This window comes from Lactuca serriola, chromosome 6 (genome assembly GCF_051521515.1).
Source record: "Lactuca serriola cultivar US96UC23 chromosome 6, Lser_US96UC23_V15, whole genome shotgun sequence".
Lineage (NCBI taxonomy): Eukaryota > Viridiplantae > Streptophyta > Magnoliopsida > Asterales > Asteraceae > Lactuca > Lactuca serriola.
In genome coordinates, this window is record NC_136413.1 from 58111139 (window position 1) to 58123927 (window position 12789).

At 30.9% G+C, this 12789-nt stretch overlaps 1 protein-coding gene and 1 long non-coding RNA gene across 3 annotated transcripts; one reads left to right on the forward strand and one right to left on the reverse strand.

Annotated features, from left to right (window-relative positions):
- Positions 1-7149: 7149 nt before the first annotated feature.
- LOC145059797 (sorbitol dehydrogenase-like) lies at positions 7150-8214 on the forward strand. The gene is made up of 4 exons (XM_079007581.1): positions 7150-7261; positions 7362-7429; positions 7629-7865; positions 8008-8214. Exons 1-4 carry the CDS (start codon positions 7150-7152, stop codon positions 8212-8214), a joined length of 624 nt encoding a protein of 207 aa, XP_078863707.1.
- A 780-nt stretch (positions 8215-8994) lies between these two features.
- On the reverse strand, positions 8995-12670 carry LOC145059339 (uncharacterized). 2 transcript variants are annotated; one of them, XR_013686738.1, is made up of 3 exons: positions 11219-12664; positions 9876-10768; positions 8995-9389 (listed from the first exon to the last, which is right to left on the reverse strand). It is a non-coding gene; the product is annotated as an uncharacterized LOC145059339 (long non-coding RNA). The 2 variants fall into 2 exon arrangements; XR_013686737.1 differs by lacking the exon at positions 8995-9389 and having other exon boundaries at positions 9541-10768; positions 11219-12670.
- Positions 12671-12789: the final 119 nt, after the last annotated feature.

Sequence of the window (12789 nt, forward strand, 5' to 3'; positions counted from 1 at the left end):
TGATAAATGAAGATTTGATAAATACATAATAATTAATTGAAAATATTCCAAAATCCAATTATTGTTATTATACTCTAGATCATCATCTAGAAATGATTTGTAAATAAACGATATATTTTATTTTTATAATTATTATAAAAATATAAATCATTTTAGTTGTAATATGAAATTCGTCATATATGATAACATAATTGATTCTTGGATTTTAGGAATTGTTACCTAATAAATTAAACATCATATCAATTATGCAACTTATCGAATATTATGGAAATAATTGGTTTTCACATTGGTTGAAAATTGAAAAATATTATAAAAATACCTGTTAGGCTGTCCGAATTTCGTCATGACAGACAATAAGATTTGGAAATATATTAATTCTTATGAATCTCAAATACTAAAAGTCATAAATCAAAATCATTCCTAAACATCAAAGAATTATAAGTATTCTAAAGTTATATATCATAGAGTTTAGGATTAGGATTCCTAGGCATATTGTTAGGTTCCATCACACCTACGGGACGCTCTATGTGAGCTATGTTTGTTTCTAAAAGCTTTATGAGCTAGGATTATTTACTAAGCTATGGACTATGTTGTTGTGTAAACTAAAACCAGTTGTCTTATTCAAAATCCTCTAAGTTATAATCGTTAATCCAGGAGGGGTCTTATAAAGAACTTTGGTGTAGATCTATTATGTATGGAAAGATTTAGGCAAGTCGATATTCTCCGTCTATGGCTGCTAGCTACAACTTTGTCTAACGAGGAAACAGGCGTCAAATGTTTCTTTCTTTGTTACTACACGACTATTCAAAAACATTAGTAATGATCTAGATACCTCTAATGTATTATTCTCTTACGGGGCAGGAACGTGTATAGTGTCGGTTAAATGCTCGTCTTAGATCTCAAATTTGTTTGTTAGCGTATAAAATTTGCATTAGATTTATACAGGGTCTTTGTTTACTCATACTATTTGGAAGATACTATATCTAGTGGGATAGTTTATGACTCAAAACGATAAGTGTCAATACCAGAAATTAAGTTATATAACACTTAATTAACAATATGACACGACTGGTTAAGGTTTATTAACTTACAATTAATAAGTTGTTTATATAAACCCTTTGTTTCTATACGAAAACACAATATTTGTGGGGGAGGAGTTTGCCCCACTAGTTAAGTATCGATTTCCAAAATGAGTAAGGTAACACCTGATTAATACTACGATATGAATTTACAAAGTTTATAAATTCGAAACTTGTCAATTTTAAATATAAACTATACAAACACATGTACAAGGTTTCAAAAGTAAATTTGGATATTTTATGTTTTCACAAAGAATGATATGACTTTCTTTTATATAAATTGGTATCCAGAATCCTTATATAAAAACATTTTGGTCATGGGAGCCGTAAAAGTTTGTTATAAGCTTGAATTATATATATATATATATATATATATATATATATATATATATATATATATATATATATATTCAACTAGATACATTTTATAAAACAATTTTTAGTATAAAATTACTTTGTGTCAAAACCTGAAGAACACACTAACAATTTTGTTGACTTATCTTAATGAATGTATTCTCATGTTATTTATAAGGTCGAAAGTGTTCGCATAGAAGACCCTCCATTATTTTTATCATACATTTGTGTACGTTGGATTGTTAGGCGTGTGTCGCGATTTAGCAATAGCTATAGTTAATGTAAATTTATTTCAGTAATAATAAAAGATTTTATTTGTACTGTTCAATGTATTTTCAATAACTGTGATCACTGATTTATGTTGTGCACCTCGGCGTTTTCACCAGCGGCCGAGGGTGTGACAAATTGGTATCAGAGCTATAGGCTATAGTGAACTAGTACTTACTTAGGTAAGCACGACTATAGCCTAAGGCTTATTCTCTTAGGTTAGGTATATTCCTTAACCTACAAAAATAGGATTACATATATATATATATATATATATATATATATATATATATATATATATATATATATATAAACTCGAACCCTCGAGTATTAATACAATGCAAGGTTTTAGGTCAAACACTTTAGCTAAGTTGATTTTAGGTGGGGCAAACCACATCTAGATGTAGACTGATCAACTATGTTTAATTATGGTTAGACCGATGAACAATCAAGCTTGGATTCGATTGTTGATAGACTAAAACGTTTGGAATCCACAATATTTAAAGAAAATCACAGTTCGAAATGCTTAAGAACCTACACGAGTTTAATAAACACTTTACGAATATTTGGCAAATAGTTACCTCAAATGCTCATGAAACTGTAAGTATCATAAACATAAATCATGTTCGAAGTTTATTTCAGAATTCTAATTTCTCGGCTATGATATTCTATGAGTACTTCTGTTAGACATCTCATGAATACCTTGCAAAAATACTCACATTCATGAATCATTTTGAATTTGAATTAAGTATTCAACCAATCTGTTTCTTTCTATTGTGAACTGTCCGACTTATGTTTGAACCATCCAAGTTCAAAAGAAGTCCTCCTACACCTTTAAGGACACGGGCTTTACTGGGTAGAACTACTATACATAAATCATAAGCATTGACTCCACTTATGCCACGACTTGAGAATAACTAAATATGATGCTCATGGTAGTGAGATACAGAAATAAGAACAAGCACTAGTTAAAGAAAAGCTTGTTATGAAGGTGGTGAAACTGCCCAAGACCGAAGAACCAGGAGATGACAACTTGAGTCAGAGCAATCGTGATCGGAACAAGGAATGAAATCCAGGAAACATCAGTAGTAACTAGCGTGTTAGGATATGCAAAGAAATCCTTACGAAGCCTAAACCTAAACCTATTATGAGTCATGGACCTACTAGTTTGGAGAAAACCTGTAGAGTAGAGACAACTAGTGAGCTGTCGGAAATCTACTCGCGAAATTTTAATAAATTTCATCCTAAAACTTACCAAATCATGTTTGTCACGTTAATCTAGTGCGTATGTCACCGAAAGTCCAATATCATTGTCTATATGACACGACTTTGTTTGTGTCACGTTAGGTCGTATACGACTCCCTTTAACTGATAAAATAACCATGAACAATCAATCTTTACTTATAGACTTTATGCCAATTTTGAGCGGAAGTTTCGACATTATCATAGGTATGAACCGACTACCTCCTCATTGTGTCTAGATCTGTACTAAAATAAATTTGTACAATCAAATCTACCCACGACAAAACCATGGTCATTCATGATGACAAGTCGGAGAAGAACTTAAAGTTTCTTTCGTACCCTAATAATCAAATGGGAAGGCTTTGATAAAATGTGAAGGATTTAATCAAATGAGAATGATTTGATAAAATGTGAAGGATTTAATCAAATGAGAAAGATTTGATAAAATGTGAAGGATTTAATCAAATGAGAAGGATTTGATAAAATGTGAAGGATTTGATAAAATGTGAAGGATTTGATCAGACGTGGACGATTTGGGGAAGATTTCTCCTTAAGGAATGAATGCTAGAATTTTAACAACAAAAGAATTCATGATGGTTACTACTAGAGACCTATCATGGATTTATCCAAAATAAGCCCAACTGTAAACTATGTTAACACCAAAAGGAAACAAATTTCAACTAGAGAAATAAGCAAGAGATTATATTTCAGAAGTTGGAACAACTATGGTGTAACGCATCGATCCTACTTTTCTGAAAGACCAGAGAACTTGTTCGTATACGCCGACATGTACATAAAAGATTGAGGTGCACATAGATGAATCGAGACAAGGTTTTTGCCTATGCTTTTGGTTGAATGACATAAATGAGAAATTTGTCGTCATCATGATGTATGAGATTCGTTAACATTGTAATGAGCCGAAAAGAATGTACCAAACCTCGTTGAGTACGAATATTAACTATGAATATCCATTCACAGCATACGGCTCAAATTTGAGAAGTTTTACTCGAGACCTTAGAGAGAAAAGCTTCGCGAGTGAAGCTCTATGAAGAGCGGATAAATAGGTAAAGTTCATGGATGACGAGACGTGACACTTTTATGAGCCAAATTTGTACGCCTAAGTGTAGTGAACGCGGGAGTATAGTCTTGGACGATGCTCACAGACTAAATTGTCCCATCCATGTTAAATTCTTATGTGTCACGATATGTAAACAATAGTAATGATAAATCATTAAAAATGTAAGTAAAAATAATTTATTGTTACAACTTAATTACATTGTTGTCTCTAAAAATCAACAATAACCACGATAATATCTATAATCGGTGATTATAAATAAAGATTTTTCATTGCATAGACGAAATCATGTCATTATAAGTATTTTATGGTGACTATCAAATTTCTGGTGGGTAACTACATGTAAACATTTGTCACTATATAGAAAAAAAAACATGTCACACTATGTATTTTATGGTCACTGTCGAATTTTTTGGGGGTGACTACACGTAAACATTTGTCATTGTATAGGAATAAACATGTCATAAGTATTTTATCGTCACCGTCGAATTTCTGTAAGTGAGTAAACGTACATAATAGTAATTTTATAAGAATGTTCCCATCACTAAAACTACTTTATAGTGGCTCTTACCTTCTACTGGTGATACACAATAGTCATATAAAATAAATTAAAAATGACTATAAGTGTATTATTATTGACGGTTATCAAAATAAGATAAATATAACTCAAAAAAATCCTACCAAATAATGACGTGTTTAATATATAACGACGGACATGGATTATAGTCACCACAATTCAATGTCATCATAACTTATCATCAATGACACGACCTTTCCTTATGCATTAAATGAAAAAAAAAAAACATAATAAAATGTCTTTAACGACAGGTTTTTTGTGTCAGCAAAACCCAGTTTTGTACTAACGAAAGTGTTAACAAATGAACTAGATATCAAATTATCCGTCATGTTAACTTACCACACCAATATCAAGAGAACCATCCCTGGCTACCACCCTTTGATTCCAAATGATCATATCATGTATTTATTTATTTATTTTATTTTATTTTTTGGTTCTTAAAACAACAAAATTAAAAAAATAAAAAGGTAAAACAAAAAAATCCAGATATACATGTGTTAAACAACTCGGATTCAAAACATACTGTTAGAACAAAAGCCTTCCCTTTTTTATTAAAAAAAAAGTTAAAAGCAGCCAAATCTATTTTTGATTTTTACTTCAAAAACGTGATTTATGTCATCATGTTGCTCATATTCATTAATAAAGAAAGTTGTTTCATAATTATGTAAAGTTGTTTTTTTAAGAGTGTGTGTTTGTACCCAATAACAAAATGGTTTTGACATTATTACCAATTATAGAGATGTTCCAAACCTTAGGCCACTTTTGTTAGTTGCAACAACACAAGATCCAATTAGGCCACTTTCATTAGGCTATAAGCAATATAGAAGTCAACTGTAGATAGATCCAGTGTCGTTTTCATATCATTTTAAGTGTAATCACCACAACTTCTAGGTACCTTCGAACACTCTTCAATCATCATTGACAAATAGCTAAACTAATCCTTTACTTATGTACCATTCAAGTTTATACCCGTTAATTAATTATATTATTAGTCTACAGAATCTTTATTTGTATTAGAAATCTTCATATTGAGATATAAATATTCAATGTTTGACATAAAACACCATTTTAGTCTGTTTTATTTTATAGATACGAAGTTAAATCATGATAGTTTTTAATCGGCAAGACAACTACAACTACAACTAAAATTGATGAAAATGTAAGAAGTTAAAAGAAAAGTCAAGGCTTAGCAGATGAAAGCCCATGAAAACCTGCAAATTGGAACATATATTTAATACGAGTTTTATAAAGACCCGATATTTGAAAGACCGACTTAATGGTCATTTTCAAAATCAACATAGAAGATAACTTTACCCGTACTTTTACATATTTAAGTATCATTTTGTAATTAGTAACTTAAAAGCAAGATAACATTTAAATTGTATGGCAAAAGTTAGAACTTAATTTGAAACAAAAGGAATGTAATATAATTGTGTTAAGGCGAAAATTTTATGTCGCTTCTAATTAATTAAGGTAAAGAAAACCATATTTGTTACGTGACTCATGTAGTCATGTTTAGCAAAAGATTAATCCAAGGCCGTCTTATATAAACACGAAACACGAAACAGATCAATGACAAAATGAAAAGATATGTCATTAATTTATGCATCTCTAGTTACATTGAATTATACAAAACTTCCAAAGATAACAAAATGACATCTTATAGGAAATATATGTAACTATGAGCATGTTCGGCAAAACTAGCTGGTAGATGGTAGCTTCTAGCTTGTAGCGTTTTGTTAAATGCTACATGAAGTATCATTTGGATTTGGAGCGTTTTGATTAAACTAAACGCTAGAAGCTTGTACTGCCAAACGAAACTTTTTGTTTTAAACGGAGCGTTTTGTCAAACGCTAGAAGCTAAAAGCTCTCAAACGCTCCGTACCGAACACGCCTATTGTCTCTCCAAAAAAATTATTGTATAGAGAATGAAGACTCCAACATATATAGTTATTTATAAGACCCCTTAGAGTTGGAGGCTCGATGATGATACACATAGATGTCCTGAGCCATAGGGGTGCGTGACTATTATATAAATATATGTAGAAGTCAAAATTGTTTCTCCAAAAGAAGCTTTGTATAAAGAACGAAGACTCCAACATATAATCATCCAAGACAAAACTTCAAAAATGGTCCCTGTGGTTTTCGAAAATATCAAGTTTAGTCCTTAAGTTCAAAAAACCTCACAGATGGTCCCTGAGGTTTCAAAACTTTTAACAAATGATCCTTTTCGCTAACTTCGTTAACTCTTGGTCGTTAAATGAAGGGCATTTCTGTTTTTTCACTGTCATATGGACCATTTATGAAGTTTTGCCTTAGAAACAATAATAATAATTATTTAATATTAAAGTCTCTCTCTCTCTCTCTCTCTCTCTCTCTCTCTCTCTCCAAACTGGATACCCAAATTCATAATCTTCGTATCACAAATTAATAATTTTCGTATAAAAAATTAGTAAAATTGCAGAAAAATAGACAAGTATATATCACCACAGTGGTAGAAGAAGTAGCGATATCAGTCCTCATCGATTATCGTAAAGTTGTAGAGATATTGAGAGATGGGTAAGGGAGGAAAGAGTGATCGCTTAAATGTTGAAGAAGAAAACATGGCTGCTTGGCTTGTTTCCACCAACACCCTCAAGATCCAACCCTTTAAGCTTCTACCTCTTGGTATCCTTTCTATCTTCATCTTCCACTTCTTAATTTCTAGTTTGTACAAGTAAATCAAGATTAATTTCAAAAGTTGATCAACTTGATTGAATCAATTCAGGGCCTTATGATGTTAGAGTAAGAATGAAAGTTGTTGGTATATGCAATAGTGATGTTCACTATCTCAAGGTCCGTCATCATCCCCCTCACCCCTTTTAGGGTTTCATCTGATTATGGATATGTGATTTTGCCAAATTGAATAATCAAAATCCTCTTTTGAATTATGGGTGCTTCTTGATTGTTATTTCTATTTACTTGATAGAATATATAGAGTAACAATCGATGTAATTGATCCCCGATACAAATTTTACTGTGAAAACATACACAGACATTAAGATGTGCATATTTTGTGGTGAAAGAACCGATGGATATCGGATATGAATGTGCTGGCGTGATTAAAGAAATTCTGAGCAATGTGAAGGATCTTGTCCCTGTTGATCGTGTAGCTCTTGAGCCTGGAACTAGCTGCTCGAGATGTACACAATGCATAAAAGGCCGATACAATCTTTGCCTGGATATGAAATTTTTCGCCACTCCTCCCGTCAACGGATCTCTTGCCAATCAGGTAAAGTTTATACTTTTACATCATCATCATCCCCAATAAGATGTTGAAACCCTAATTTTGATTATGGGTACAATCAACAGGTGGTGCATCCGGTGGATTTATGTTTCAAACTGTGGGAATCCATCAGATTTAATAAACTTAGGATATGGAAGGAGAAGTGGAATCCATACAGAAAGCCATGGGAAGTGGAGTGGATGTGAGCTTTGATTGTACAGGTTTCAACAAGATAATGACAACGGCTATCACCGCCACACGTGCCGGCAACAAAGCGTGTCTGGTAGGGATGGGCCACCATGAGATGAATGTTCTGCTTACGAGAGGTGTGAAGTTTACATCGGGATTTTTGTGAATGAGAGAGAACCTTTTATATTAAATAATTATTTTTAAAATAAGACAAAACTTCATAAATGGTCCCTGTGGTAGTGAAAAGACATAAATGTCCTTAACTTAACGGCTAAAAGCTAACGGCATTAGCGAAAAAGACCATTTGTTAAAAGTTTTGAAACCACATGGACCATCTATTAGTTTTTTTTAAACTTAAGGACTAAACTTGATATTTTCGAAAACCACATGACAATTTTTGAAGTTTTGTCATTATCCAATTAAGATCCTCCTAGTTTGACTCAAACAAATCTATTTTTATTTGATACTTTTGTAAAAAAAATTGTTATTTTTGTGTTGTTTTTTTTTTTCTCTTTTGTCTTTTAATTTTCTTTTAATTTATTATTATTATTATTATTATTATAAATTTCAATAACCATATAAAATTTGGACAACATTTTAAAATTCAACAACATTATAAATTCGGATGATATTATAAAATTTGAACGGCTATATAAAATGAAACAAAAGTAAAGTTTATTTTCAATCCACATAACGCACCACACAAATGTAATACCGAACCAATTAATATATCCGTGATAAATAAAGACAAACTTTGTTTTTGTTCTGTTTTATATAGTCGTTTGAATTTTATTATGTCGTCCAAATTTATAATGTCGTTCGAATTTTAAAATTTCATCCGAATTTTAAAATGTTGTCCAAATTTTATACGGTTATCGAAATTTATAATAATAATAATAATAATTATTATTATTATTATTATAATATTAACTAGAAAAGTGTCCCCCGCATAGAAAATCTACCTAATCATAGCATTATACTTTATAAAAAACTATCCTTATTAGATATTATATGTTTGAAAATCTACCTGAATATGATAGCTTATTATAGAAACCTACTTATGATTATTTCTTTAACAACAAAAATCTATCAACATTCAAGCATTCCCTACAATTAACCATAAGAAACATAAGACAATTTTTTTATAATAATCTTCAGTTTGAAGTACCAAAGACTCAAAAAAAAGTTAAAAGAACTATAAAACAAAATGTATAAAAATGTATAGATTTGGGCATTGAGATTTAGCATACATTTTTGTCACTAATGACCTTGAACAGATCACACCTTTCCAATGATCTCCACAAGCATCGGCACCATTTGAGGTCTATTTGGTCAACTTTCCTGGACAATTTAAATATACATAATCCTCTAAGCAGAGAATGTAAATAACAAAGTCACCAAACTTACATTTCAAAAACATTCAAATTTTAAAGAAGATAATAATATTATACACTAAAACCCAATAATTATCATAGTGGAATTCTATTTTCTAGTTCTTTTTTTTTTTTTTTTTTTTTTTTTTTTTTGTAGAAAATGGCTAGAAAATAGCTCGAAAAATTATCATATTCATGTCTTTAAAAAGTTTATAAATAAAAATGTATACATCATAGTTTTTCATTTCATTCCATTCTATCACATTCCTTCATAAAATTTTTATTCCATTCCATCAAAGAAAAGAAACAACCTTATTTTGCACTCCAACGTAATTGAAACAAATAGGTAAGATGGTTAAGATTCTAGACCTCTCTAACTTGATTATATTAATAATTTAATTAAAGAATTAAATATTAATTTAAAGAAATGAATAGAAAAAAGAGAGATGTTCACTTTGTTTTCTTTTCTTGTTCTGTATGTTATTCCGTGTTCCTCTATCCCATAGATGTGCTTCAAAAAAAAGATAATAAATCAAAACATATGTAATATTGATATATCATAAAAAAAAAAAGGACATAAGAAAAATTCACCATTTTCCGGAGGTAACATTAATTGAGCCCTTGATTTTAATATTAATTATACTTTGTGTTCAAGCAATTTCACAGCATTTTCAAGGAAGTAGTGTTTGACTGCATATTTAGCATGCATGTTGACAGCACGTTTAAGCAATTTGACAACATTTTGTAACCATTAATTTGATGGCATATTTAAGTAATTTCATAGCATTTTCAACCTTTTCGACAGCATTTTTAACCATTTGACAGTTTTTTTACCAATATGTCAGCATATTTAACGCAACATATTTAACAAATTTGAGAGTAACTTGAGATAACTTATTCTGCAAAAATTTAACAGACTGGAAAATTGTCATCAGAATAGCTTAGCGATGATCCAGACCAATGGAAGCGATTTAAACAACAAACTACTATAGTCCAACTTCTAGGCTACTAATGTGGATAGAATATCAGAAATAACCTCTAAAACTGTGTAACCGGATAATAAGGTCTTCCCATTAATAACAATGCTTATATATGATATTGCTTTGTGTCAGCGACGTGAAATGTAAATTATAGGCATTAAGTATTCATTCTTTGATATTAAGTGTGCAGGAATGTTTCATTAAAAAAGATATAGGAAGGGCATTTTGGGAAATCTAATTTGTGGAGTACTTTCTTGATAACCTAAAAAAAACCTTTAGATCCTGGTTCGGGCTACCTTCATTGACAATGCCTTTGTCTGGTCCGGTAACAAAAATTCTCAGAACTGATGAAGTGAAACCACTAAACCTGCATGCAATATTGTAGCATTAATCAAAATTATATACCAGGAAATACATACTAATAGACATAAAGGATAAATTCAAAAAGAAAAAATATACAATATACTAAGTAAATGAATATAACTTATATAATTAGATGAACATTCAAAGCATAATAAACTTATAAGTTGTTTTTTAGTGTTTTGGCTGATTCCGATTATATATGTAACATGACCAAAGAGCACATTTTTCAATAACTGTAATAATACTTTAAAACTATTTGTCGCCTAAACATAAACATCTTAACATATATAATTTATCATCTATATAAACTTAGATTTGAAGAGCTTTAGAAGCATTAAATTAGAAACGGATATCTTAATAATTTTGCAAATATTTATAGTTTATCTTCAAATATCTATTATAAAACGAACAAAATAAAAGCAATTCAGCCGTTTATTATTAAAATATCTATCACCTGAAGATATATGCATCAAGTCCAAGCCCATAGTAACCCTCGATCCAAATTTTCATCTAGAAATAACTTTCAAGTAACCTAGAAATTACACGGACCAGTTATGTGCATATCTGATTAGAATCCACAGGGAGAAATGAAAAACTTAAATGTTGATCTCCATTTATTTGAACATCCAAGCACACACCAATATAAAACATAAAATTTTAATTTATACAACAATCATAACCCAAAAAAAACCTTTTAAATTGCAACAATACACTACACCTGCTATCCAAATTATTAATAGAATGAGAAAGAACCTGAAAGATCGATCAATGATGGTTTCTCTAGTTTCATTAATCTACATCGAATTCATGTAAGAAAACACAATAATAACAAATAGTACTTACATAAAGTTGGAAAGTGTTCGTGAGCTAAATGGATATTGGCATTTGAAAATGGGTTCTTACCGGGAGATCTGGATTTGTGAACTTCTAACAAATAGATTTTCCCCTTTGTTTTCGCCATTCCACCAGGTTCCTTGAAAATACATAGTATACACAACAATTAGCTTGAGCATTGAGGGCATTCATGTCTTTTTAACATTGTCAAATCCACAAAAAGTTAGAAAGTTTGTCCATCGGTCCCTGATCTGTTAATAGTAATTCCAATTTCATGTAGATTGTTGCTTATGTTAACTCTCACGATTTGATCAAATTCAATTTCATATAGATTAGTTCTCATTATTTTGCAACGCATTAAAAACAAATATGTGAATTTCTGTATGAATTTCCACTGTGCTTTTGTGATCATGATGTAAAGGAAACCAAATAAACCAATTGAAAGGAAGCAAACTGAATATTCACACAACTAGTCATAATAAAGTGCAATAATCGGTTGTCATCATCAAGCGATTAAGAAGTCTTCAAAGTTTACCATAAGACAAAAATGACCATCTTCATCTACAAAACACAACAACACAACAAATCTCAAACCTAAAACTAATATGATAAACCCTAAATCGAAACTGATGCAGGCGATTGTGGGAATTTAGAAAAGAAAAATAATCAAAATTTATAAAGGCTTGAAAAGATGCTTTACCCGGGGACCTTGTCGAACTCAACTTTGACGCCGTCTATGTCTTCTGTGGGTGAAGAAGAATCGACGTTGTCTAGAAACTAATAACCCAAAAAAAACACTAAATGATGGTAGATCATTGAAGAACCAATAACCATCAGTCCAAAACCTCCCAACAACACCTGAATCCTCTGAAAATGGAACCACAACGGAAAAAGATGGAGAATCGGTTTAAGTGGTTGACTCGGTTGATGAGAGAACCTGAAGAGATGACGATGAAGAGAAAAATACAGAAGGAACAAACCAAACAAAAATACGACAATAGAAGAAACAAAGGAAGAAATTCACCAGGGATAGAAAGAAGAAACGACGCAGAGAAACAGAAGCGGAGGGTGAACAAAAAAGAGAGAAAAGAAAAAGAAGAGAAGATGTGGAAAGTCAAACAACAAGAAGACTATGCATGGAAAGTAAAACATTTGACACGAAGCAGGAAAGTGATTAAAAGAAAAAAATAT

Coding starts and splice junctions, on each gene's coding strand:
- LOC145059797 (XM_079007581.1), top strand. CDS start 7,150: ATGGGTAAGGGAGGAAAGAGTGATCGCTTAAATGTTGAAGAAGAAAAC. Junction 7,262..7,361: donor CTTTAAGCTTCTACCTCTTG/GTATCCTTTCTA, acceptor GAATCAATTCAG/GGCCTTATGATGTTAGAGTA. Junction 7,866..8,007: donor ACGGATCTCTTGCCAATCAG/GTAAAGTTTATA, acceptor TAATAAACTTAG/GATATGGAAGGAGAAGTGGA.